The following is a 27,894-nucleotide window of genomic DNA, read 5'->3' as shown; positions in this document are numbered from 1 at the left end:
CTCAAAACAGAAAATAATGATAATACAAGATAGCTCTTCATGTGTGTATGTGGTGCCTATGTGCACGTTCACATGTGTGTGGGCATGTGTGTATGGGTGTGGAGGTCAGAGGTTGGCACATTATACTAGTATGTATGCTGGTTAATCAGTCAAGAGCAAGAGATCTTCTCCAGAGCTGACAGCTGCCCACATAAGCCAGCGTTTGGAGAAGGGCCAGGCCTTTGATGAATAGAAAGGAACTAGGGGGACTGGAAAGACGACGTGGTGAGTAGGAGCACATGCTGTGTAAGCATAAGGACCTGAATATGAGCCCAACACTAGTGTAAAAGCTGAGCATGGCCTCGCATTCCTATAACCCCAGCATTCGAAGAGCAGAGACAGGTGGGCCCGGCTAGGTGAAACTATGAGCTTTAGGTTCAGTGACAGACTCTGTCTCAAGTGCTCAGAGTTGTGTCCCAACACACACACACACACACACACACACACACACACACACACACACACCACATTTTTTAAAATAAGTTAAAGCAAGGTACAGTTTTAAGCTAGAAAGACTTAAAAAAGCAACAGAGCAAGGACCACACTGGAGCTGTGGGCACAGCAGAGACTGGGCTTCACTGGACCCGTGGGACTGACATGGATGACTTCCATGAGGCCTGACGAAAGGATGCCAGGGAATGAGACCTCATGTGCCTTCCCTGCCACCTGTCAGGCATCTGTGCCTGGACTCAGAGGCAGCTGCTAAGTGGCAACTGTCTAAAAGGTGAGTGAGGTCAGCTGTGGAGCTGGCAGCATGAGGAAACAGGGCAGCCGGGGTGGGCAGGGCACCTTAACAGGCTCCCCAAATGACCTGGTCCCAGCTCTCCTGACCCTCTCAGTTTGACTGCTGGTTGGTTATAGATGCCCTGGGTGTTTGGAATTTGCCCTAACCACTTCTGGATGGTGCTTTATCAGACTCCATTTGTGGTGGCTAATTGCTGCCTGCTGGCTCAGAGGTCACACCAGGAAGATAGACGCCTGGATCTACAGCAACCCTGGCACTGAGCAGGTGTGGCAGGCAAGGTGGTTATTAAAACATTCGCAAAAAATGTGCCCAGGATGGAAGGTCCTGGGGGCAGCCGGAGGCTTGCTTGTCACTGTTTCCCTGACGGCTCAGCATAGATTACTACCAGACATGTATTGAATGAATAGCTTGTTAAATTCTTCCTTTTCAGTCCTTCTCTCTCATGCTATCACAAGCCACAGTAAACACGAAGTGGGTGAGGCTGCTGCCTGCATAGTCTGATGTTTTAGTTGACAGTGAACTTGGTCTTCTATTTGGTTTCTCAAGTAGAAAGAGTAGACTAAAAGAATGCTAAGAAATATGCTACAGTAAATAAGCTAAGCCAGGAACAGAGATTTCTTACCAACTATGACACAGTGTACATAATTGTATGTATCACACTTTCAGACAAATGTCATTGTGGTTGCTCTGTTTACAAGGGCATCACCACACATACGTAAGTAAACATCACTGAGTAATAAGAAAGCAGGATCTGTGTCATATAAGCGACCCTTCACTGACCGACGTGTAATGCGGTTCATGGCAGTATGTGTGCTTTGAAGCGTCCTGTGAATTATGTCATTTGCCTGGATTCTTCTTTCCTGCCTCCCCTTTCTCGTCTCTCCTTTGCTCTGCAGCCTCCCCCCTCCCTCCCCACCCATGCCTTGCTCAGGAAACCAAAGACTGGGACACACTCCCCATGCTTTTTCATGCTTTTAGAACCATATATAAAAATGAAGAATACACGTTTTAAAGACTGTAAGTGCAACCAGGCGGTGGTGGCTCACACCTTTAATCCCCTTGTTTGGGAGGCAGAGGCAGGTGGATCTCTGAGTCTGAGGCCTGCCTGGTCTACACAGTGAGTTGCAGGACAGCCAGAACTACATAGAGAAACCCAGTCTGAAAAAAAAAAAAAAAAGTAGAAAGAGGAGGAGGAGAACGAAGAAGCAGAGAGGAGAAGAAAAGGAAGGAAGGAAGGAAGGAAGGAAGGAAGGAAGGAAGGAAGGAAGGAAGGAAGGAAGGAGAAAGGAAGAAAGAAAATGTTAGTGGCAGGCTAGAGTAATGTCTCTGTGGTTAAGAAATCCTACTGCTCTTCCAGGATCCAAGTTCCCACATTGGGTGGCTCACAACTACCTTTAACTCCAGCTCCAGGTAATCCAGTGTCTTATTCTGGACTCCAAAGGCACCTGCACACATATGCACACACACAAACACACACAATTTAACTAATTTTTTTGTTGAGAGGCTGGGAATGAGAGGCTTAATCAGTAGAGTGCTTGCCCAGTACACACTAAGCCCGACTGGACTCCAAGCACCACACAAATGGAGCGTGGTGCCACATGGTCAAGGTCATCCTAAGATACATAACAAATTCACGAGATACATAAGACCCTGTCTCTAAAAGTAATAAACAAAACGTTACCTAAATGACAGAATAAAAATCTTAAGTTAGTCTCAAAGGTCCTTCCAGGCTTGTAAACAATCAAGAAGAAATTAGCTGTCATTTAGGTGATTTAAAGGGTAAACAGACTGAAGCTGGGTGTGGTGGCTCTCACACATAATTCCAGGTAGATTTAGGAGAATGAGGAGTGCAAAGTCAGCCTCAGCCATCTAGTGAATTCATAGTTCATATAACTTAGCCATCTAGTGAGTTTAAGGCCATCCTGGGGTACATGATAATCATAACTCAAAAGAGACTACAACAATAACAATGACAACAAAAGTATTTTGACTGGAATTTTTGTCCCAAGTAACAGAAAACATAGCTACCACTAAGTCTGTTCTCATCTGTGCTCACTTGATGCCTGGCCTGAGTTCTCCATCCCACAGGCATTTCTGCTTCTCAGGATCCACCTGCGGGACTGGGGGAGTGGCAGGTGGAACAAAGACTATTTAAACCTTTTGGGGTGGGTAGGGGCTTTGGGGAGGTGTTAGTGCATTGGCTGGGGCCAGGGTACTGGGGATGCCTCATTTGCAGAAGGAGGAATTACCTTATAAGGAGAGAGGAAGTTTAACCTAGCTACCAGGCAGGACACATGGGACAGGGGGCTGGGGGGTGGGGGTGGACAACAGGGTTCTGCTGATCAAGGGACTAGATTTTCAGGACTTGAACTCGAATCAACCCCACTTTTGCTCCAGGCTGGCTTCCCCAGTCCCATGGCTCCCTGGCCCCACATTTTCCTCCTAGTGGGTTGCCTTGTCCAGCGTTGATGTGATGGTATATTCCTGGTCTTGTAGCTTGTTATGCCCTGTTTGGCTGATGTCCCTGAGAGGAAGGGAGAGGGGAGGTGGAGGAAAGAGACTGAGGGGAGGGGAGGGAGGGAAAACTATGGTGAGCATGTAATATATGAGAGAGAGAGGAAGAAAGAAAGAAGAAAGAAAGAAAGAAAGAAAGAAAGAAAGAAAGAAAGAAAGAAAGAAAGAGAAAAGGACCATAAACGCAACCTACAGGTAGGTAGTAAATGCACATAATCCCAACACCCACTAAGGTAACAGTACCAGGAGTTCGATGCCAACCTAGACTACAAATTGAAATCCTGAGAGTGGGGCATGGGGATGGGGTGGGGGTATGAGTCACAAAACTCCACCAACAAGCAAACTCCAGTTAGGAATCATATCTGTAATTAATTTGGACGATCACCCCTCATAGCTATGGCTTTGCTGTTGACAGGATCACAGCAAGCTTGGAAGCTGAAGCTTTTAAGCCCAAGTCCAAGCAGATCTAGAGAATCCTGGCTCATCATTGCCTGGGGATCAGGCTACAGGAACTGCTGTGCACCCATGGTACAGATACAGAAGGTCCTGTGTGTTAGCTGCTTCCTTCCAGAAAACCAAACTGTCCCCTAAACAATACAGATCAGTGGCTATTTCTACAGCTCTTACCCAGTTATCCAGTTTTATAAGTAAACTAAACATGACTTAAAGTCTGTGAGAAAGGGGTGGTATGTTGGCTTACCTACAATCCCAGAACTTGGTGGCTGAGACATAAGGATTGCCCTAAATTTGAACCCAGCCTGGACAACATGATAAATTCCAGGCCAACCTGAGCTATGGTGAGACACTGTCTTAAAGAGGCGGAGGGTGCCCAGCCCCAACTGATACATCTTTAATACAACAGCTCTTCTATCTAAGGCTCAGGGAACATCACAGAAGAGGCGACAGATAGACTGTGATTGTATTGGCAATGACAGGGAGGCTACACCCATTAAATCTCAACAATATGACAGCCTAAATATAATCCGAACAACGACACCAGTACACTGCCAGCATAGATGGGGGAAATCTCGTGGGGTTCCGCCCCTATACAAAGACTTACAGGGGCAATTAAGAGAGAAGAATTTGTCTTCCCTCACAGATGAGCCCCTAAACGGTTATCCAATGGTCATGAGCCCTAAAACTTATACATACAAGAACACTAAAGGGACTTCACAGGTTATGTTCATATGTTTATTTGCATATATATGTAATAATAATTATTGTTGAATAATAATTAGAAAAAAAGGAGTCATAGACTTAAAAGGGATGGGGGACAAGGGAGGGGTTGGAAGGAGGAGGGGGTAAATTACATCATTATATTTCAATTAACCTTTCTAAAAAGAGGTGGAATGAAGAGATGGCCCAATGGACAAATTGTCTGCCAAGCAAGTATGAGGATCTGAGTTTGCATCCTCAGTACCCATGAAAAAATCCAGGCGTGGTGGTGTACACCCATAACCCTAGTGTTGCAGGGGCAGAGGCATCTCCAGGAGTCACTGAGCAGTCTACCCAAACTGGTGAGCTCTAGGGTCAGTGAGAGCCTGGTGGTGCATGATAAAGACACCCAGTGGAGGTCAGCCTCTAACTTCCACATGCATGCATTCACACGCACTCGGGCACCCATGCACATGCGCACACGTACACAAAGACACACAGACACAGACTATAAGAGAAGATGCGCCTAGGTTATGTGTAAACTCTATGCCATTTAATGTACCTGAACTGAGGCCTGGGGATGTATTCAGTTGATAGACAGCTTGCCTTATATTCATAAATCCCAGGGTTCCAACTCTAGCACCGCATAAAACCACTCTTGGTGGGACATGCCTGTAACCTTAGCCTTTAAGAGGTAGAAAAAGAGGGACAGACAAGTTTGGGTCATTCTTGACTACATAGAAAGGCAAGTCTGGGATACATGAGACCCTGGAAAGAAGGGAACAAAAGAACTGAGCACCCTTGGTTTGGGGAATAGGTACTGGGTCCTAGAACTCATATCCTCAGCCCAAATCCCAATACTCAGAGAAGATGGCACTTCAGAAGTCTCCAGGCAACAGAATCTAGAGGATCTTCCTACAGACTTTGGACAAGGTGACAAGTTTCAGGATGATGGCTGTGTCAAGGTGCCTCACTACATTTCCCCACAGTGAGAACCCGGGTTCCAGGCAGGGTCCTGTCTCCTGCCAGTTTCAAAACCTTAGGCCAGGCAGCCACATCACCCCTATGACCTCAGCTTCCTCATCTGAGGACAGGACCCTGCTTACAGCTCTGGGGCTGCCCAGCCTGCTCAACAGGGGTGTTGTCATTGTCAGCCATAGGTGTCAATGGCTTTGGGTAAGCCCTCTGGCTGAGTGCCCAGCACCACATTTATGGACTGACAAGCACCCCAAGAATGTTCCAGTCCATCACCAGGAAGCACGTGGTGTTTTCTCATCATGAACTTGCTACAGCAATCCTCCACTTCCTCCCTGGCCTCTGTGACACCCCATGATTTCCTCTATGTGGGGAGACATTCTGTGTCCACGGGGCAGCAAAGGGACTTGGTCCTCTGTGGCCATGTGTCATTCCACTTTCCCCATAGCCCAGCTGGTCTGGGCCCCTGCCTTACACCATCCTGGAGTCTGTGCCAGGGTGTAATCCTCAAGCCCAGAAAGACTGGTCTATTCTCTGTATCTCCCATGTGGGAGGAGAAAGAGATGGTATTAATCAGGCGAAGATGTGAAAAACAAAGCTATGGGGCAAAGGGGTGGGGCTACTGACCACTTCAGTAACAGCAAACAGTGAGCTAAGGCCAAGGTCAAGGCAACCTGTGTTTCTCTACAACTTGAGGCTGCTAATTGCTGGGTCTGAGGTAAGGGGCAAGAAAAGCATTGCCATGATGAACAAGGCAGGGCTCCTTCCAGTGGCCAGGACTGGGAAATGACCAGTCACTCCAGCAAGGCCAGTAGTGGAGACATTAGAGAGCAGGAAGGATAGAAATTCTCCCCCTGCCATAGGGCGTGTTAGTGCATGCCTGTAACCCTTGCACTCTGGGAGGCAGGAGCAGGTGTAGCTGTCTGTTCAAGGCCAGCCTGGTCTACATAGTGAGTCCAGGACAGCTAAGGCTACACAGAGACACCCTGTCTCAATCCCCACCCCACCCCACCCCCAAAAAAAGAAAAAGAAAAGGAAGGAAGGAAGGAAAAAAATTCTCAACTCTCCCCTTGGCAAGAAGAGAAGCCACAGAGGATATCTGAGCTGGGGGTTGTTGAAGACTAGGTGTTTTTTGTTGCTGTTGTTTGTTTGTTTGTTTTCTGAAATACAAACCAGTGGCAGGCAGTCTAGGGTGAGCAAATGAGGTGTGAGGTAGGTGAGCAGCAGAAAGATCGAATTCACTTCCCTCAGTCCAGAGAGAAAGGCCTTACAGTGCTGCAGGGGAGAGCCCTTCAGAGGCTTAATCTGAGGAGGGAAATGCTTGCTTTTGCTTTTACAAGAGAACGGTCAGAATAGAAGGATCCTGGGACCCTGGTAGTGACCCCATAGTGACCCCGTGTGTACATCTGGTGAAGCTTTGGGATCCTGATTCTTTCATGTGACACTCAAATACTCTTTGTCTACTGACCATCTGCTGGCACATCTAGGCATGCTAGTTCTTCAGGATGACACCAAAGGGTCCTTTGTCAGGGAGAGGAAGGTTGCCTGGCTGTTTACCTGTGGAACCATCTATTGACTTCCCACTTGGTCAGTCCTAGGTTTGCCCTTTTTATCCACCTCATGTCCCAGGCTGCCAACAAGATTCCCACTGAGCTTCTGTGCCCATTCCTCTTTCTTGCAGACTACTGCAGGTGAATCTGGAATTCCCACCCCCCAGGCTCCACAGTAAGTTCTACAAACTCAGGTCTCTTCCATCAACTCTTCAGGCTTGACTGTCACTTAAGGCACTGAATAGCCCCCCAGGTGGGTGAGTATCTTGTACGTAACAGACCAAGCCATCCAAAAACCCCATTTCCTCAAGGACGTGTTCCCAGGCTGCTGAGGCCTTTGCCCTGTCTTAGAAGTCATGTTTCTTCTCTCCTCTACTGAAGCTTCTGGCTGTCACTTCTGCTGATCTGGGACTCCATGACTTGGCCAGAGTGGGCCCAGATAAGCCTACAATAGCTAAAGTAGGCATGGCATGTGGCTGAGTAACAGCTGAAGGCATTAGCAGGAACTGTGGTGTGGAGGGAACTGTGAACAAAGGTGGCCTTGGAAGCTGTGCTTGCTAAGGCTGACTGATTAGAAGAACAGTGATTCTGGATTAGAGAGCTGCAAGTACAAGAACCTCATTGCAAATTATCTTGAGCCACTTTTAGCCCTATTAAATGGCCATTTACTGTACACCTTTGGATGTAGTCTAACAATCTTGTGACTGTTAGGTAAATCCTTTGAAGCATAAGAACAGACCCCCTATCCTCCCCCAACTCAAAAGCAAAGAACATCATCAGATAGCACCTGTAACAAAGCTCTCTCTTTTTTGCTGTAACCCACCTGTCTGCTGTACCCATGAATATAATGGAAAAGTTTGATTTTTGATTTTTATTTGTTCTGCTATTATAAAGACTTCACAATAATGCTTCCTCGCTGGAATATCATATTTGGGAACACCTAAATCTGCATTACCAGTTACCACTCTCATTTAGCTCTATAAGAGAGATGTGTAGGGCTGGAGAGATGGCTCAGTGTTTAAGAGCACTGTCTGTTTTTCCTAAAGGCCCAGGTTCAATCCCCAGCACCCACACGGCAGCTCACAACCGTCTGTAACTCCAGTTCCAAGGGATTTGACAACTTTATGCTAATGCATCTAAAATAAGAATAAATAAAATTTAAAAAAAGAGAGAGAGATGTGTGTTCACAACAACAGCATTCTGGATAGGGAGAAGTACAGGGGAGAGTAGGCTTCAAATACAGTATCTCAATACAGGAATCAGAGCTCAGAGAGGTCAAGTGGCCTCTTGAATGCGTCTGGGATGTGGGCAGATATGCAAGGGGGTCACTAGGAAGGACAGAGTAGAGCTCTAGCAGAGGCAAAGGCCTAGGCCTCCAAGGCCTACTGACCAAAGTTGGAACCATATGGTAGGATGACTAGAGGAAAGTTAATGAACTGCAACCCACTGGAAGTGGAAGGGCCTCCGGCAGGGTTACTGTCTAGGGAGACACTTCCAGAATACAAAGTCCAGAGGGAAGCTGACCAAGCAAACAAACAGCCAGAGTGCAAGAGATATGGTCTCTGTCAGAGGTATAGCATTATGGTTCCCCAGGCACACCTGGGAAGGCTTCCTAGAGACAGGGAGGTCTAAACTACTTTTTTTTTTGAGAATTTCTTTCATGATTTCTATATGTACAGCATTTCCACTCCTTCCCTACACTTTTTTTTTTTTTTAATTTTTATTTAGCAGGGAGAGCACACAACTTACAGGAATAGGTTCAGTCCTTCTACCATTTATACTGGGTTTTGAATCCAACTCATCAGGCTTGACAACAAACACCTTAACCTGCTAAACAATCTTGCCAGCCCTGAATTACTTTACCCCCCCCCCCAAAGGGGAGGCAGGGCTTCCATTCATAGTTGTTCTCTGACATTCCAAGCTGTGAGTCTCAAGCCTTTAACATTCTAGAAGACAGGGATTGTGGGTATCTAGACTTTTTAAGTCTACATGGCTTTATGAGTTTTCAAGAAATGATTTAAAGACATGTTCTCTGAACGACAGTTGCTTCATCTAGAATATACCAGAATCTGGCTGAGTGGTGATTTTGCAAACAGCAGAATTTCCTGCGCGCTTTTTGGGGAATCCCATACTCTCGCAATTTTTGGTTGTTTAGTCTTGAGAGTCGGTAGCCCATTTTCATGCAGCCTTTATTTGTTTCCAGCCCTGTGGTGTTCCTTCCCTGCAACTGGCATGCAGGAACTATTTTGAACTCCACTTTCTTACTAGACTTTATCCCACATGCCCATTCTGGCACTTATCATGTATTTAATGATTGTCTAGCGTTCCATTGCATACTCTGCTCCACATTTTCAGCCAGTGACTATTTCCCTGAGCAAACCTCGCCTTTGGATATCACCTTCTGCCCTACAAAGTACAATGTAAGCCCTAGTGTCCCTTGGCCCCTAATGTACTAAATGGTTAAGAATGCTTGGATGTGGCATATCTGGCAATTGTAACAGCAGAGGGACAATCACTAGAAGGGAAAGAGACCCAATATCTACTGAGATGTTCCCCACAAGAGACAGAAAGGCATTTGTCTCTCTGGCAAAAATACCACCCAAAGCCTGGCAGGGTGATCAAGACCTCTTTATTCCCTGTCCAGTTTCTGCATCCCATGAGGCAGTGGGGGAGCTCTGTCACACTCTCCGGCTTGCTCTTTCCCCCTCCCTTTCCTCCCTCTCTCCAGAGCAAAACCGCAGCCCTCCAGGCCTTCCAGACTGCCCTGCCCCTCCATGACAAAGCACTTTTGGAGTCCAACCCCTCCAGAGGAGCAGAGTGCTGAGTCACGGTGAATAGCAGCCCTCTACCACAAGGCTTCTCCACCCCACCTCCTCCTCTGGAATAAGCTAGTATTCTACAGAACAGAAGGGCCTTCCTCTCTGCTGGCCTGCGTTTGCTCTGTGGCTCCTGGCCCTGGAAGGCTGCTGTTCAACTTGTTCTGGGCAGCCAGCCAAAATCCCTCTTCAAAGTCACGAGGAGTGGAGGCAACATGGGGGTTGGGCAGGCAGAAGTATGGTCCACAAAGATCCAAAGACCTGGCCATATCTTCAGAAGAACCCGGAGGCTTGGAGGTGGCGGTTCTGGCACCCACAGTTTCCATTTCCCTTCAAACCCTCCTTCCTCAGTGACCTTCCCCGGTATACACTGTCCCTGGTTTGCAATGCTGTTTACTACAGCCGGGGATGTATTTGAAAGGCAGAGAGCTAATACTGATTCACAAAGCTTACTTAATGTGACAGCTCAACTTCCTTTGAGAGAGTCTAACTACACTCTTTCTGTTCACCTGGCAGGCTTAGAGATCCAGCAGATCCAGTCCCAAACCAAGCTGGCCTTTCCCAACAGCCTTCCCTTAAACTTGTGTTTCCTCTGTGTTCTTGGGCACCGAGGAGGGGAGCAGCAATCCAGCTGCCCAGTCCTGAAAACTGGGGGGCCATGGTACTCACTCCCCCCCCCAACCCACATGGTATCTAACCATTCACTTCATCCCATCTATCCTTTTCTTCCCCATATCTCTTTTCCTTTTCTGCTTTCTGCCTCCCCTCCTATGCTCATTAAAAACCATGGCAGCTGTCTCCTAACTGGTACCCAGCCCTCTTGTTTGACTGGAATCTAAACTCCACATAAAACATTCATTTCTTCAAGCAACAAATTACTAGGCACTTTGCAGAAAACAGGGCTTGCTAGGAATGCCTCCCTACCTGGAGCTTTCAACCTGCAGTAGCAGAGAAGTGAGCCAAATAGTCCCTATAAAAACAGAGTGGCTGGAGCACACATCTAGAGCAGTGATACAATGGAGTTTGAACACTAGAGAGCCTGAATTAGGATCATTTGAGCATAGGCTTTTGAGATTAGTCTAGGCACCCTAATGAAATCCTATCTTTAAATAAGAAGAAAACTCACAGGAGTACCCCAGTGTAGAGAGCCTGCTTAGAATGCCCAGACCCCAGGTTTTATCCCCAAGGCTGAAAAAAAGCATATAACATACAATTGTACATAGACTTCCTGGCTCTTGATCATCATCCTATCTATGGGCAACAAATATCACCAGCCCAACACACTGTTTCTATGTTAACCTTGTTTAAAATATCTTTCATATAAACTCTTTTTTAAAAGCAGTTTTAAGCAGTCAAACCTGCCAACTTCTTGACAAACTTAAAAGAATATTCCCTACACCAAATTTGGATAATCTTCTTTATAGTCTTCTTAAAACTTTATAGATTTCAACTTTAAGGATTGTATTTTTAATTCATCTGGGAGTTATTTTTAAATACAGAATGATTCATTTTTATCCACATGGCAATTGTGTCAACATGATTGGTTAAACCCATTCTTCCTTCCCTAATTTGTAATGCATGGGTTTAACTTATATCAAGTCCCCATACTATGTGGGTGGGAATATTCTGATGTTGAGCTCATCTTCCTGTTCCAGTACCATAACCATACGTTATTATAATATATACAAATGATAGGTATCGCAAGCAAACTTTCCCTCATAGCCTTTGCTTTCCTCAAATGTTTACAAGCTAGCCCACTAACTCCATATGAGCTTCAGAATCATGCCCTGCCAAAGAAACTCTGTAGTTTCACATCTCAGACTGTGCTGAATTACAGGTTTAGAGCTAACACTGTAATGTGGAGGGTGACCTTTCAGGAAGATGGCACCTCCCTGTCACAATAACTGCTTTGTTTTGTCACATGCTCTCGTCATACATTGATTGCTAACCTTATTACTTGTACTCCGAATATAAGCTGCTGATGTAAGTGAAAATATTTGCTTATCGCCCCTCCCCCGACTCTTGCTGCTCTTTTATCACATTTGCTGATGGTGGCTACTGTTAGAAAAGCTTTGCATCCTACATGTGATGACTTGGCTGGACTCCTACCAGTTTTCCTATTGACTTAGGGTAATGTTCCTAAAAACAAATGTATATGGTATCTCCATATTGCCTGCAGGATAAAGTTTAATGACTTTTTATGGCACACCCATATGACCATATTCTTTCCAGCACTCCCAACATGTACTTTGTTTTCCAGGCCAATAAACACACTTTCCTTAAGGGTCCTTGAACAGGCCAAGCATTTCCACACCTGTGCATATGCTGTTCCCTCTACTTAAAATTCCTTTCCCTGCTTCCCTCCTCCACTCCACCATCAGAAAATGTAGCCAGATGGGGGACCTGCATGGAGTATGGTGAGCAAGTATTTTCACTTATACCAGTAGTATCTACTCAAAGTATCAAGTAATAAGATCATCAAATTTTGTTCAGTACCGCTCTCTTAGGGTTATCTTCCCGAAGTCTGACTCTAGGATATTCATCTAGCAGCATACTGCAGCTAGTGTACTACTGAAATCTTTTCCAAAAGGAACATACATATTTGTTTTTAAAAGAATAAATATCACTAGTAATGTAGTAATTCAGTGGACTTACTTTATTATTATTATTACTTGTTTTTCTTCAAGACAGTTTCTCTGTGTAGCTTTAGCTGTTGAGGATTCATTTTGTTGACCAGTCTGGCCTCAAACTCACAGAGATCTGCCTGCCTCTGCCTGAGTGCAGGGATTACAGGTGTGCAACACCGTGCCAGTCTTAGTCTTAACTGTAAACGGGGAGAGAGGGGGTTGTAATCCCAGCTCTCTGAAAACTGTGGCAGGAGAATCATGAACCAGCCTGGACTATGTCATGAGTCCCAGGTGAGTTTGGGCTATACAGTAACCCTCATCAACCTTGTCTTAAATCAGTAACAACAAAATGTTTGAAAGTCCAGCTTACAGTTTTGACTATCTGGAAACACTTCTGCTGGGTCTCCTGCCTGCGTCAAAAGACTAGACTCTGGGAGTAGCATACGTGAATGGAAGGGCCTTGCTAGACGCAGTGGCTAACCTCTGCTTCTGCTACCCGAGAATCCACACCCATTTTGAAGCTGGGCCACCGCCTCAAGACACACACAGTTGGCCTGTCCCTCCAAGGTTCCCTGCACCATCACCTGCCATTCAGCCCCATCAGCTTTTCTTCAAGGACAAACCCAAGGTTACTAGGAACACTGAGACCAATTTGAAACAGATACATGTAGGTCGTTTCTCCTTTCTTTTCTAACCCACAGACCTCTTAATTTCAAGCATTACCAGGGACTTTCTCAGAAACCGAGATGGTTCGGCTCTAGGACTCCCCCATAGAATGCTATCCTGCTCTCGGGAGAAACACGCCCTCTCAGCCTTTGTTTTTTCAATTGTGCACACAGCCATGTTTGTTTCCCGCAAAAGGCCAGGGTTGCTTGAATCAGAAGGACTGGGCCAACCCTAACTTCCTCCTCCCCAATAGTCTTCCCTACTCCTCCTTTACTCTTTTCTCCATAGACTCTGAAGGAGAGAAAGCCGCTCTTTTCCCAGTCCAATTTATATCTCGTTCGCCATCTACAGCGCCACGCTGCCATTTTCCATTTTCCTAAGTCACTGCCTAGCGTATGTCACGATTTAACAACAAGCACTTAGCCTAGAGCTTAGGGATGTCCTGTGGGACTTGAAAATCATTCTCATCGGCACCCTCTGTCCCTCTGGGTCACAGCCACTATAGTTGGACTGGATTCAACTACGGCCGCCCCGGGGCAGAGAAACAGCCAGCTCGCTCGTTGCCAGGGACTGCTCTTGCTGAGTCTCAGAATCTCTGGCGTAGTCTCACACAGGCTCCACCCGCCCGCGCCTTCGGGTCTGGGTAACCCGCTCACCGGAAGAGGCGGGTCTGGGCGGCCCACGGCGCTGATTGGCCAGGGCGCGCCTGACGCAGGCTCCCGCTATAAGTGCGGCCCGCTGGCCACCTGCCCCAGACGTTCTCGCCCAGAGTCGCCGCGGTTTCCTGCTTCAACAGTGCTTGAACGGAACCCGGTGCTCGACCCCTCCGACCGCAGCCGGCCGCTCCGAGCCTGAGCCCTTTGCAACCTCGTCGCTCCGCCGCTCCAGCGTCGCCCCGCCGCCGCCGCCATGACCACCGCGTCTCCCTCGCAAGTGCGCCAGAACTACCACCAGGACTCGGAGGCTGCCATCAACCGCCAGATCAATCTGGAGTTGTATGCCTCCTATGTCTATCTGTCTATGGTGAGTGCGGCCTGGCTTGTGCCGGAGCCCGGCGCGGCCTCCCTGGGGCCACTGGGGGAGCAGGCGGGGCGCGGGTTGGGGCGTGGCCTGCTACGGGCTTCCCCGCCACCCAGCGTCTTTCTGGAAAATGGAGTTTGTTCGGAGCTCTCCTAGGGCAGCCTTGGAGTGGCAATTCTGAGCAGTTATCCCCTTGTGTCTCCTGCATAGACCAGGCGCGTCATCACACCCCTGTTCCTTGAGGTCTTAGTGTTGCACGACTGTCCTCTTCTCTTGTGCAGTCAACCCTGCAGTTAGGTGCTTTATTTTTTTCACTCTTCGTTCCCTCCGATCACGTGGCCTGCAGGCTCCTCTGCTTCGGTATGCATCCAGCTCCAGTTCTTCTGAGTATGTCGTGTCTGCTTTGTCACGGTGTCAAGTGGCAGCTTTGGAGCCTGGTGCAAAGAGGCTTATCTCTTGTGAGCTTACCCTAACCTCTTTAAGCAGCGGTCTCCACCGGTCTCCACCTCTTCTATTATCACAGAGCCTCACTTGTATTGAAACATTATCTCTAGGAATCTCTCCTCGAGCAGTCATCAGTGTCACTAAACCTTGCCCCTAAAAGGCATCCACAGTACTGTATCAACCTTCTGTATCTGAGAGTTGTGGCATACTAACAGAAGTGGGAGGTAGTTGTTGGATACAGCTTCACCTTCAGTTGCTGGACAAGGAAGTTTTCCGTATATCTGTCTGAAAAACAGGTTTGGGGCAGTGTAGCGGGAATCACCCTTTGAATTGCCCTGTGAATGTGCAAGTTATTAAAATAAGTGTTCCAAACGGATTTGAAACAAGCCTGGGCTTCCGTGGCCATCATTCTTTCTGGAAGGTTCAAATACACTGCGTGCCTAAAACTGAAACTCAAAGCTTCTCCTAATATATTTGTGCTAAAATATAATGCCCTCAATTGTCACCAGACATGATGCTTTAATTTTATAAATCAGCTGTTGGCTGTCCAGATGGGAATCTTGTAAGCTTGTGTTGGCTGTTTTTTTTTTTGTTGTTGTTGTTGTTGTTTTGTTTTGTTTTACATAATTGGTGAAGGAGGTGAAGAAAAATGGCCTCCAAATACAAGGTACTCTAGCACCTCCCCCTCAGAAAAATAGATTAGGCCTTAGCTAAAAAATTTTCCCTGTGCAGTAATACAGAGCCACAGGGCACTTGGTGAAGCCAAGTCCTAAAGCACTTTAAAAAGGCTGAGTGGGATAGCAAACGGCCTTTACTACCTATAGCCATTTTACCACCTATAGCCGCTTTACTGTGGGGATACATAACATGTCCCCTTTCCACTTGCAGTCTTGCTACTTCGACCGGGACGATGTGGCTCTGAAGAACTTTGCCAAATACTTTCTCCACCAATCTCATGAAGAGAGGGAACACGCCGAGAAACTGATGAAGCTGCAGAACGAACGAGGTGGCCGGATCTTCCTGCAGGATATCAAGGTGAGTAGAGGATCTGTGGGTACCTTAAATGAGCACCTAACCCTTGCTCAGAAAGTGATGGTGCGCTGTGCTTCTGCCCTTGTGCCTTTTTAAGCCTATACTGACACCTGAGTTGGCAAACAGCAGTGAGCAAACATGTTGTGGTGAAAGCTGTTGTCAGAGGAAATTTAAGGCAGTCCTATTGCCAGAGCATGGTGGTTAGACGTGTGAGGTGTTTACTGACTTGGGTTTATTGGTAGAGACTACAGATGAAATTGACTAATGTTTCATTCAGAAACCAGACCGTGATGACTGGGAGAATGGGCTGAACGCAATGGAGTGTGCACTGCACTTGGAAAAGAGTGTGAATCAATCACTACTGGAACTTCACAAACTGGCTACTGACAAAAATGACCCCCATGTGAGTATTGGAGTCAGGGGCTGAATGGAGGAAATCATTTGCCAGAGGACTTGGGAGAGCTGACCAAAAGTTTTCTCCCATGTTCTCTTTTCTAGTTATGTGACTTCATTGAGACACATTACCTGAATGAGCAGGTGAAATCCATCAAAGAACTGGGTGACCACGTGACCAACTTGCGCAAGATGGGCGCTCCTGAATCTGGCATGGCAGAGTATCTCTTTGACAAGCACACCCTGGGACACAGTGAGAGCTAAGCTGATTTCCCCAAAGCCATGTGACCTCACTGGTCACTGAGGCAGTGTATGCATGTCTGCCTATATCTTTTCTATAAGTCGCACCAAAACATCTGCTTAAGTTCTTTAGTTTGTACCATTTCTTCAAATAAAGAATTTTGGTACCCAGCTTTTGTCTTGAGATTGAGGATAAGTGTGCCAGCTTCCAGCTTTGCATCGTCGGTTACACTAATCACACTGAAACACCTAAAAAGAATACTTACATTTATTAAACTTCTTAGTTTGGGAAAGATAGTAAGATACAGGTGTGTTCAGACAGGAAGAGGCATCCCTGGTTCTGAATTACTTGCCAGAATATCATGGGAACACACTCTTGGGTTTCAACTGCTGTGTGCCTCTGACTGGGTCAGTCTCCTGCTGCACCCATGCAGATGAGGACCAGGCTGTGAAGCATCATTTATGAGAGACACGTTAGGTGCCAGCTTCATCGCTGTGGAAGATTTCAGAGAGTTCACAGTATAAGTTTCAGATTTACCTAGTGCCGGGCATGGTGTGTTAAGTGAGGAAAGGGGCTTGCTGTATAACCTTGAGGGCCTCAGTTTGACCCCTAGAACCTACATAAAAGAAGCTGGGTGTTGGTGGCCCATGCCTGTAATCCCAGCACTCGGGAAGGCAGAGGCAGGATTGCTGTGATTTTTGAGACCAGCCTGGTCTACAGTATAAGTCCGGGACAGCCAAGGCTACACACAGAAACCCTGTCTTAAAACACGTTTCTGAGGACAATGGTTGAAGCTGGTCTTAAACACACCTAGTGATCTATAAAAGATGGTCTAACACTAGCAGCGAGAATGAAATTGTTGCCCTCTGGTTTCCATTTTTGAAAAAGTGGGTGTTCTGGTTACAGATGAAACTAAGAATGTGGAAGTGGGAAGTTAGGACTGCCCATGTTGGGATCAAAGTGGGGGTGGTATGTTTCTAACTGGGCAGAAGTGTCCAAGAAATTTAAAAGATAACATGGTAGATGTGTGACAGCTTTTAGGCTTTTTTGGGGAAGTATTAAGTGAGGCCCTAAAGCCCTGAGAAGGTATCCCAAGGAGACCATGACCAACGCCTGAGGCTGCAAGAGTAGAGAGACTGCCCCTTGGGGCTACAGCCTGGCTAGAGTTTTGGTTCTTCTCAAGGCTCTGCCAGTCATCCGTCCCCTACCAAGGTAAACAGCCTGGCCCACTCCCTGCTTCACCAATACGGCCTTACCTTCAGCATTCTGTCAACACAATTTCACCTTCCAAGGTCTTAGGTAAGTAAAAGGCCTCCTTATCAAACAGTTCTTGCCAAGGTGGTTTCTAATCACCAGCTAGTGTAGGGATATACGTTTAGCCCAAATGTCAGCAATAATGGAATCTTGGGAAATTGTGGGGTATGGGTAGACTCAACTGGAACCATAGACATGTGAATGCAGGCCGTGGTCTGTGTCTACAGACCTGTTTTCCAAGCTGGGAGAGTGCTTTATGTGCTCCATTACAGTTTGTCTGTTGGTTGGCAGCTCGTCCAAATGGGCTTGTCTAGGTTGAGCGGCGGGGCTCTCTGGAATGTTCAAGTTAAACTCCACAGTTTTCTTCTTCATGTCACCAACTTTTTGGTACTTTGTGGAAGCCTCATCACCTAGGAGCAGTTCAACATTGTTTTTGGTGGGGCTGGAGAGCTGGCCCAGCAGTCAAGAGCACTTCCTGCTCTTCCAGAGGACCCGAGTTTGAGTCCCAGCACCTGCATCAGGCAGCTCACAAGTGCCTGTAATTCCAGGGGTTCTGACACCCTCTTCTGGCCTCTGAGGGTACCAGCACGTGGCATACATGCACAAAGACATAAACATACATAAAAATAAACCTTTAAAACAAAGTGTTCTTGGTCTCAGAAGTAATGGGTGTTAGGCTTTTGTCTTTAGTGTCTATACCTGTGACTAAGTAAGGCTTGGAGAGTGCTGACCACTCAGGAGGGGAGACCATGGGAGTTTGGCCGAGGGGTGTCTGTGGGGCACTGTGGTAGTCTGGCCTCTCAAACAGCGGAGGAGCCCTGAAGGTGTCCAGACTCTTAATTTTCCAGTCATTATCTTCCTGGTCCCTAGCGTTCTGTCTGTCCGTAGGCTGGCCCTGGGGGTAGTGTTCCTTCTTGAAGGACAATAGTTTGGTCTTTGAGTTTGTCCTGGGAGGATTGTGGTCATTGGACTGCAACCCCAAGAAGCGTCCAATGATGCTGCCGTGATTGTTCTCCTGGTCGTCGTCGTCATCCTCAGACTGTAACTCCATGTCTTCTTTCTGCATGCTGGAAGGAGAAGGGATGCACAGGACTGAGTGGGTAGACAAAAGATGGAAGCAAGTGCCTGTCTAAGACCAAGGCTGCATGACTTTCACCTCTCCTGATGGAGCTGATCCTGTACTTCCCACGGAGTCCCTTGAGGCCCAGTTCTCCGTAGGCTCTCTCTTGCTCACTGGTAACATCCAACTCCCCGGTCTAGCATTACAGAGTTAGGGTGGGTGTGTGTGCGCTCATATGTGAGTGGAGTACCTGTGTATGCCTATGTGAAGGCCAGAGGACTCTGCATCCTCAGAAAGCTATCTACCTTTGTTGGGACAGGGTCTCCCATTGGCCTGAAGCTCACCAATTAGGCTAGACCATCTGGCCAGCCATCTCCAGGCATCTCCCTGTCTCTTCCTTGGCACTGGGATTACATGCGTGTCTGTCATGTTTCATGTGTTCTGGAGATCAAACTCGGGCTTCTCTACCATAACCAACAGTAATTCCTGAATCCCACAGGCTCCTCTTTATCAGGCACCCTCCTGTTAGACCATCTCCCTCCAGCAATGGGAACTTCTGCTCCCAGTAAAGCTCAGATAAGGCCCAGCAGGATCTAGGCAAAATAAAGAATTTATGTTTTCCAGTGGAGGAGCAACATCCACCAAAAGACCTTTGGCTTCCTGGCAGCAGACTTCCTGAGGCCCCAGGAGGACCTTTAATCTGTAAGAAAAAAGTTTACTTAGCCCAGGATGGGGCCCTTGCCTACATCCAAGGTCTGCCTGGCTCTAAGACCTACTTGCAGACCCAGGAAGAGGTCACCTCTTAGCCAAAGGCAACCTCTGTTCTGGGTCCTGCCCAGGCTTTGGTGTGGGTTAGAGCTTGCTCAGTTTGCTAGCTTGCACCTTCCCTGGAGGTAGGGCCTGTGTATTACCTTACCCTCCACCACCCCACCGCAGGTTCAGTGCTGGGGTTTAGATGAAACAAGTTAAAAAACATCTTCCAAAATGTTCCTAGTTAATTCTAGTTTCAGTGTAATGGATACTTTGAGTCATGAAAGAGCAGAGAGAGAACAGCAACTATGTCAGATAACCCTGGGCTCGCTCAGCTCAGTCATGCAGAGGACTGTGTGGAAAGGCCCATTTGGCCCACTGTATCTAGGAGGAATTCAGATGAAATGGGATTGTACAAGGGAGAGCGTGGCTGCTGTGGGTGGATGGAAGCCTTTTCTCTGTAGGACAGTCTATTCAGGAGGCCCTATCTCCTACTGGGACTGCCTTATTGTCCCTCGTCTACCCCAGGCTTCCCCCACTTCCACGTTCACACAAAAGCTAGTTCTTCTGATCAGAGTTAGGAAGCCAGTCTTGGCATCTCACTGCATTATCAATTACCGGCTGCCCCTGGAAAAGTCCTATTTCTTGCTGTATACATTCCAACTGTATACAAGGAATGAGAGACTGGCCTGGAGGGGTTAACACAGCATAGTGGAGAGTTAAAAGTATGGAGGTGGCAGGATGTGGTGGAGCACAGCACGTCTTTAATCCCAGCATTTCAGGAGGCAGAGGCAGGAAGATCTCTGAGTTCAGGGCTGGTGCGGTCTACGTAGTGAGCTCCGGGACAGCCAGGGCTGTGTAGAGAGATTCTGTCTTTAAAGGTACAGAATGGAGTGATAATTCCTGCCTGTAGTCCTAGTACTGGAGAGGCTAAGGCAAAAGGATTGTGAATTCAAGGCTAGCCTGGGGTAGTCAGAGATTCCAAGACAGCTTGGACTATATAGTAGCATACTTGTCTCAAACAAAACACTGAAAACCAAGATAATGGTGCCTGTCTGTAATCCCCCAGCAACACAGTGAGTTTGAAGCCAGCCTGGACTGTGTGAGAGTCTCTCCCAAGAAAAACCAGTCCAAAATAAATAAAAAGAGTATGGAGCTGGAACCAGACAGCTATCTCAGATGTGTCTGTTCTTGGTCACTTATGTGACATTGGACTGGGCAACTTTAGTAACCTCTTTGAACCTGTACTTAGTTGCCTGAAAAGTAGAGATAACAAACAGAGGTTACTGAGAGGAGCTTAGCCCACTGGCTAGCCCTTACTGGGCATCCAGTATAGTGACAAGAACTGTTCCAAGTTGCCAGGAAAGCCTTATTCTTTTGGGGTATCCCACCCAGTTCCCTGGTACTACACACTTGATTTTGAAGGTAGAGCCCATGAAGGAAGCCCGACGAGACTGGGCAGAGGCAACTGTGTAGGGCGGCTGAGGATCTGTTTCATTCCAGTATATGTCACGCTCCAAGGGAGGCAAATCCTGGTGCATCTCATCCACAGACAACAGGGAGACCTGGGTGCCAAGGACAGAGGTGCTATCAAATAGAGTGGGCAGAGCAGGCAGGGCCATGAGCTTGCCTGATGCCTTAGGAAGCATCAACTCAAGCTCTCTCGACCTGTTTCCCTGTGTGTGGCAATAATGAGACTGATGTTTACCTGCAGCCTCCAAAATTGAGGTGAGAATCTCGTGGGTGAATGAATGGCTGAGAAAAGGGCTGATGTTAGAGGAGAGGACAGTTTACTGTGGGGTGTCCCTGAAAAACTGCTGACTCCTCTCTCTCTGGACCTCACTTTGACAGTCTCCTCCTCTCTCTCCTCTCATACCTGCAGGTTTCTATCAATGAGCCAGTTAGCCTCATAATCATCATCATCCTCTCCGAAGGGGTTGATGAGCTGCTCGGCCACCTAGGGGATGGAGAAAGAGGTGAGGCTCTGAGAACCTTGATACTCTGCTTGCCATCCCTAAGCCTTGCCTTCATGATGGCCTTCCTGCCTAACAACTATCTTCAAGGCCACAGTCTTGGGCCCCAGGCACATATTAGGTCTCTACCCTCTGTCCCTCCCTCTCCTCCTTATGAGCCAGCCTGTCCCTGAAGACCACAGCTGTCCCTATGTTACTCAGCCAAGTCACCTTGATCTCACCCATGTTACTCATCTCAAACTTGAGGGTTTTCTGTTCATTTATTTATCTTCTAATATGCATGTATTTGTTGTTTTATGATGTTAGCGATAAATGCTGAGGTTTTGCTGGATTAAATTAAGAGTAGCCGGAAAGGGTGCTTCCTGGCCACTAATATTTAAAATACCCAAGCAAAGCACCATTGAAGTGGTAACTGTTTTGTGGGTCTGGGGGACACCCTAATAGCTAGTGAGACACCTCAGATCATTTCAAGCATAAAAGTAATATAATCTAGTCAAGCAAAGATAACTGGGAGAAATTATATTGAGACTAGAGTCAGTCTTTCTCTCTTTCTCTCTCTCTCTCTCTCTCTCTGTGTTTGTGTGTGTATGTGTGTGTGTGTTGGACAGAACAGTTTCTGTGTGCATATAACCAGAGTTCTTTCCAGCTAGCTGCCTGTCTTCCTCCCAGGTGACTACTGGGCAAGACCCCTCTGGCTATGCATCCAGCGTAGGAGAGAGTGGTATCCAGGCTCACCTTCAGCCAGCCCATGTAGAATATGAACTGCAGGATTGTGAAGAAAGGCACCACGAGGCCCATCTCATGGCCTGGGTAGTTCTTGGCTGGGTTCAGAAACTGCTGCCCCACCAAGCATGCAAGGAAAAAGCTGTACACTGCCACTGTGACCACCTGCAAGGAGAAGAGGCACAGGCAGCAAGGGCTGAGCAGGGACCATGGAATTGGAAGTCCTCAGGCTTTCACTTTAAAACCTTGCTTTGACCTCCACAGTCAGGTGACTGGGTCTCCATTTCCCCTTTTTAATTTTGTTTCTTTGTTTGGTGTGTGTGTGTGTGTGTGTGTGTGTGTGTGTGTTTACTTTTTATTTTTCCAGCTAGGGTATCATGTGGCCCAGACTAGCATGAAACTCACTGTGTAGCCAAGGATGACCACAAACCTCCGATCCTCTGGCCTCCAGTTTTGTGCAATGCAGAACCACCCAGGCATTTGTGCACACGTGGCAAGCACTACCCAGTGAGCTCCACCCCGGCTCCATCCTCACCTGTTTGCTGGCTGGACCAGGCAGGAGCACAGATGCTTTGACCTGAGTACTAGGCCTGAGACTTACACTCTAGGGAAGTGCAAGTCTTGAGGGAAGTGCGAGTTCCTAGCTTCCTAGCTGCGGTGTTCCCACGGGACAGCCTCACAGTCTAGGCCTTACCTGTGTGTACACCAGTGGGATACTGATCCAGTCATAGGCAAACAGCTGTCCGCACTGAGTACGCAAGGTGCACATCTCCTGGAGGGTGGCAGAGGAGGGTGAGGTGCAGGCCACTCCCTGTGCCCCCAGAACCTCCCGTGGCTCTTCCCCGAGTATAACACAATGGTGCTCATGGAGCATCCTTGGCTGTGTGGTAGTAGGCAGCTCAGTAGACCTCTCTGTGTCTAAGTTGCTTCAACAGGCCAAAAGGAGCCTGGACTTCACAGGCTCACTCATGGAGGAGACAGAAAGGAGATCTGGAGGGGGGCCACCTGGGTCTGTGGAATCACACACTACCAGGACAGGCTGTGAGAAGACCCTCCTTCTCTTTAAAGGAAGCCACAACCCTTCCCACTACATCCCATCTACGGGCTCACGTTCATCAGGTTCTGGAGCATGACAGGGTCCCGGATTCGACCTCCAACATAGGCCTTCATTACCAGGTTGGCAAACCATACCCAGGGCACCCAGAATGTGTTGTGTTGTATGCTCAACCTCACCAACTCCTTATGTTCCGCAGTAGTCAAAAAGCCTGCAGGGCAGAGTGGACAAGGCAACAGGTAACCGTGCACCAGGAAACCCAGCCAGCCTGTCTGAGGCCCTAGGGAACTTCGTGCTCTTTATCCATGTTTGTTTCAACACACAAAATTCCTGAGCCCCAGTTAGGTGCTCTTCTGGACCGCATGGGGCAGAAGGTGGAAAGATAGTGGGCTTTGTTATTAGCTGAGTCAGGCCCTGGCAAAGTCAAGGGGAAGCTAAGGACCCATGTCAAGCCATCCAGGCAGGAAAACAAAGATAAGGACAGACAGAAGGAAAGGAGGTAGAGCTGAGTTCCATCAGTCCCAAGCCTCCACTTCTTTCCTTCTCTCTGAAGGTTTCTTGACCCTTTCTTAAATCCCAACCTTTTTGGTTTATTCTGGCCTCGCCCCCACTTCAAGCGCCTGATTCTGGCCTGCCCAGTTCTGTCCCCATTCTGACCCCATTGGTCCCAACACCACCGCACCCTCTTCTAGTCCAGGGTACTCTGGCTCCACCCAGCGGCAGCTCCGGCCACTTCACGTCTCAGGCCCCGCCTCCAGTCTGCGGTGGCCCTGCGGCCCCGCCCACTCCAGGTACTGCCCACCTGCTTGCACCAGATGCTGAAAACTGGGAAAGCGCTTGTAGACTGCAGTGCTGACGCTGCGCAGGATGAGCACTTGGCCCAGCATGACGTAACGCATGAGCGTGCGCCGCACCAGCCGGCCTTGCTCGTCGTTGCCCTCCACGAATCCAGACACATGGAACATGATGCGGTCAGGCCACGGCAAGTTCTCGTACTGGTTCCACCAGCGGTTCACCACCAGTGTCACATAGAAACCTGGCAGGAGGGATGAGGGACGGGGGGGGGGGGGGGGGGGCTGTGGCCGGAGACCAGAGCCGGGTGAAGCCTTGGTTTCTCCGTCTTCCTGATACACGTGGGCTCAGCCTTAACATTTCTAGAAGGCCACTGGCCCACCTTACCCCACTTCCCACCTCTGGTGGAGGTACGCCCATTGTGTGTCTGGAGCTAGGGGGAGACCACCGGACCCCGAACAGCCGCCAAGGGGGCTCACCTAGAACAAAGGATATAGGGATGAGCTGAATGTAGCTGTCGCAGTACAGAGCCAGCTTCTCAAACAGCACCTGCTGTTTATCCGAGAGAGCCATTCTGGGAGTGGGTGAGGCATTGAGAGGAAGTGGCTAAGAGTGTGTCCCTACTCCCGGCAAAGCAGCGAGGAGTGGGGGGTGAACAAGATATCTGGGGGTTGCTCTTTCGCCTGGTCTGGCCCAGGGTCACCCTCTGGCTGAGGAGGGTTTTTGGAAGGGGTCATTTCGGGCACTGTGTGTGTGCGTGTGTGTCTATGTTGCCATACTGGGAATGGAACCTGGCTCTTGCTCAAGTTACAAAACACCCTACCACTAAGATATATATAGTCCTTCGCTGACCCTTCTAAACAAGCCAAGGGGACAGTTGTTTAAAGGCAGGTTGAGGGGGCTAGAATGATAGTTCAGTGGTTAATTTGCAGACGACCCAAATTCAGTGCCCGCCACCATGTGTCAGCTTAGAACCGTATGCAACTCCAGTTCCAAAGAGATCCGATGCCCACTTCTGGTCTCCGTGAGTAATGCACACACATGGTATACATACTTACAAACATATATACAAACAACAAACATTCATACACGCAAGGCACTCATACACATAAAAAATAAATAAATCCTTAAAATAAATAAAAGCAGATAGAATCAAAGAGGTTTTGTGTTTTTTGTGTTTGGGGGTTTTGTTGTTTGTTTTTGGTTTGATTTTTCAAGACAGGATTTCTCTGTATAACAACCCTGGCTGTCCTGGAATTCACTTTGGAGGACAGGCTGGCCTCAAACTCACAGAAGTTTGCCTACCTCTGCCTCCTGTGTCCTGGGACTAAAGAGGTGCCCGTACCAGGGCATGAGTGTTCGGTATTTTAAAGACTGTGTATGGATTTGGGCAGTGGTGGCACATGCCTTGAATCCCAGCATTCTGGAGGCAGAGGCAAGTGAATCTCTGTGAGCTTGAGGCCAGCCTGGTCTACAGAGTGAGTTCCAGGACAGCTAGGGTTGCCCAGAGAAACCCTGTCTCGAAAAACCTGATTATAAGTATATGTATGTGTATATGTAGAGGGTAGTTAGTACAGTGCCTACCTAGCATGTAAGTTCCTATGTTCAGTCTCTGCACCACATGTGGGATTGACTCTAGGCATGGTGTCACACAACAAGAACAAAGGTAGAGAGGGATGGCCAGGCTGAGCATCAGGTTTTAGGGCAATGAAGTGGCTTTTGGTGGTACTCTAATGGTACATACATGTCATAAAAGATACATCTGCTCAAACCTATAGGATGGAGGAACCCTAGGAGAACCCATGAATTAACCCTAGTGAAAACTGTGCACTCTTTGTGACAGTGGTATGGCAAGGCAGGTTCATTGACTGTAGCAAATGTGCCAGCTGTGCTTTGCTAAGGCAGAGGCTAGAGTGGGCACAGATGAGAAGTGTCTGCGTCGTCTGCTTAGTGTTGTTGCGAACAAAGCACTCTTAAAAAATAACCTCTAGCCAGGTTTTAATCCTAGCACCTGGGAGGTAGAGGCAGGTAGCTCTCTGTGTGTTTGAGGCCAGACTGGTCTATTATAGAGAGTTTCAAGCCAGCCAAGGCTCCGTAGAGAGACCATGTCTTAAAAATAAGTAAAATAAAATAAGCTCTAAATTGGCATAGTGGCACCTGTCTGTGATCCTAGCACTTGGGAGGCAGAGGGCAAGAGGAGTACCTCGCTGCAAGTTTGAGGCCAGCCTTGTCTACATAGGGAGTTCTAGGACAGCCAGGGCTACATAGCAAGACCTTATCTCAAAGAATTAATTAATTGGGGCTGGAGAAATAGCTCCCTCGTTAAGAGTATTTGTTGCTCTCACGGAGGGCCCGAGTTGAGTTCCCAGCACCCACATGGCATATCACAACCATCTGTAACTGCAGTTCTAGGGGATCAAGTACCCTCTTCTGACCTCCACAGGCACTAGGCACATACATGGTACACAGACAGACATGAATGTAGGCAAAACACTTATACGTGGAAAATATAATTAAAAATCTAAAAAAAAAAATTAAGACAATTATTTTCTAATTTTAAAGTGCCAAATACTAGTGTGCTGACATTAGAACAAACTCCAGAATTATCCATATTTGATTATTTTTAAATACATGGCAGATATGGCTGCTTTTAAAAAATAATTATTTTATGTGCATTAGTGTGAAGGTGTCAGATCCCTTGGAACAGGAGTTGCAGCCACAATATGATTGCTTTAAATTTTTTTTTTTTTAATTTATAGTGGTGGTACATGCCTGTAATCCTGTCACTCAGTGAGGCAGAAGCAGGTGGATCTCTGTGAGTTCGAGGCCAGCCTGATCTATAAAGTGAGTCCAGGACAGGCAAGGCTACACAGAGAAACCTTGTCTCAATTAAAAAAAAAAAAAAATATATATATATATATATATATACACATACATATATGCATTTACTTCATTGTGTGAGAGAGAGGATGTGTGTATACATGTATGACACATGTGTGGGGGTCAGAGGACAATTTTTGGGAGCTGTTGCTCCTCTGTAATTTGTGGGTCCTGGGGATTGAATCCAGATCATCAGGCTCACCTGCTGGCGCCTCCAATTACATGAACCACCTCATTAGCCCATGATTTTCTCTTAAAATGTTACAAGATATTCTAAGATCATACCTGATGGACATTTTATTATTTCTGAAAACATTTTTATTCAAACAGACATGGTAAACTGTATTGTGGGTGCCTGAGTGCCTATGTAAAACAGGGTCAGCTCTGGAGGACTAGCTCAGGCCTGGAATTCAGGTCCCTTCCTGTGTTGGAGAGAAAGAGTTCCTGAGTCACCTCTGGCCTGAGTTAAAGTATCTTCCCAGTATGATTTTCGGGGTGTGTGTATGTGCGTGTGCACGTGTGTGGGTGTGTGCGTGTGTGCTTGTGTATGTGCTGGGGATCTGGACCGAGATGCCACACATGCCAGGCAAATATTATTTCTCTGAGCTACATGCTCAGCTCTGGGTCTCCTTTTTCTTCTCCCCAGCCTCCACCCCAGTGGCCAGGCCTGGCCAGGAGTTCAGCTGAGCCTTACAAGCTCACTGGAATGCCTGAGCCTCAACTCCTCAACTACTTCCAGCACTTCACCTGAAGGCTTAAAGGCCCCCCCCCCCCATAAGCTCTAGACTCTAGACCCTACCCCCGGGCTCCACCTCTTCTTCCTGACCCTCTTACCTATAGACTGCACGGATGGCATAGTAGAGGAACATGAAGATGAGAAATTCTCCATACATCAGCTTGTAGACGCTGCCTCGCCAGCACAGGAGGAGGCTGGAGAAGGAGCCGAGGTGGGCATCAGCTACTCTGTTTGTGTAGGTGATAGTCATGGGGTGGCACTGGCTAGCAGTAGGTGGCCTTGGGTCCTGGTGGGCAGGCAGAGAGCGACATGGGAATGGGTAGGAGACTAGGTTCTGGTCTGGGACTTTATGAGTTTAGTCGTGTCCTACACTGGGCCTTCCTTTTCTAGCCCGGGACACAGTAGGACGAGATACAAACACAAGAAGACACTGGGCAGGTCTGTGAATTGCCGAA

General features: G+C 47.7%; 2 protein-coding genes across 2 annotated transcripts; one reads left to right on the top strand and one right to left on the bottom strand.

The window, feature by feature from the left end:
- The first annotated feature begins 13,829 nt into the window (after positions 1-13,829).
- Fth1 (ferritin heavy chain 1) lies at positions 13,830-16,387 on the top strand. Its single transcript, XM_055613742.1, has 4 exons — positions 13,830-14,110; positions 15,440-15,586; positions 15,861-15,986; positions 16,082-16,387. Exons 1-4 carry the CDS (start codon positions 13,997-13,999, stop codon positions 16,238-16,240), a joined length of 546 nt encoding a protein of 181 aa, XP_055469717.1. The 5' UTR covers positions 13,830-13,996; the 3' UTR covers positions 16,241-16,387.
- Positions 16,388-17,561: 1,174 nt separating this feature from the next.
- On the bottom strand, positions 17,562-27,689 carry Best1 (bestrophin 1). The gene is made up of 10 exons (XM_055613985.1): positions 27,538-27,689; positions 24,303-24,397; positions 23,834-24,067; positions 23,088-23,242; positions 22,672-22,749; positions 21,990-22,142; positions 21,158-21,238; positions 20,695-20,846; positions 18,171-18,538; positions 17,562-17,881 (listed from the first exon to the last, which is right to left on the bottom strand). The coding sequence occupies exons 1-10, from the start codon at positions 27,687-27,689 to the stop codon at positions 17,649-17,651; spliced, it is 1,701 nt and encodes a 566-aa protein (XP_055469960.1). The 3' UTR covers positions 17,562-17,648.
- Positions 27,690-27,894: the final 205 nt, after the last annotated feature.

This window comes from Psammomys obesus, unplaced genomic scaffold, assembly GCF_907164565.1.
Source record: "Psammomys obesus unplaced genomic scaffold, mPsaObe1.curated_primary_1811, whole genome shotgun sequence".
In the NCBI taxonomy this organism is placed as follows: domain Eukaryota; kingdom Metazoa; phylum Chordata; class Mammalia; order Rodentia; family Muridae; genus Psammomys; species Psammomys obesus.
This window is presented reverse-complemented; position numbering and strand designations above follow the sequence as displayed.

What these genes read in the sequence shown, in the direction of transcription:
- Fth1 (XM_055613742.1), top strand. Translation starts at nt 13,997, where the DNA reads ATGACCACCGCGTCTCCCTCGCAAGTGCGCCAGAACTACCACCAGGAC. An exon ending in CCTATGTCTATCTGTCTATG is followed by an intron (nt 14,111 to 15,439) that starts GTGAGTGCGGCC and finishes TTCCACTTGCAG; the next exon opens with TCTTGCTACTTCGACCGGGA. An exon ending in TCTTCCTGCAGGATATCAAG is followed by an intron (nt 15,587 to 15,860) that starts GTGAGTAGAGGA and finishes TGTTTCATTCAG; the next exon opens with AAACCAGACCGTGATGACTG.
- Best1 (XM_055613985.1), bottom strand. Translation starts at nt 27,689, where the DNA reads ATGACTATCACCTACACAAACAGAGTAGCTGATGCCCACCTCGGCTCC. An exon ending in TGCTCCAGAACCTGATGAAC is followed by an intron (nt 22,750 to 23,087) that starts GTGAGCCCGTAG and finishes GCCACCCTCCAG; the next exon opens with GAGATGTGCACCTTGCGTAC. An exon ending in TCTACATGGGCTGGCTGAAG is followed by an intron (nt 21,239 to 21,989) that starts GTGAGCCTGGAT and finishes TCCATCCCCTAG; the next exon opens with GTGGCCGAGCAGCTCATCAA.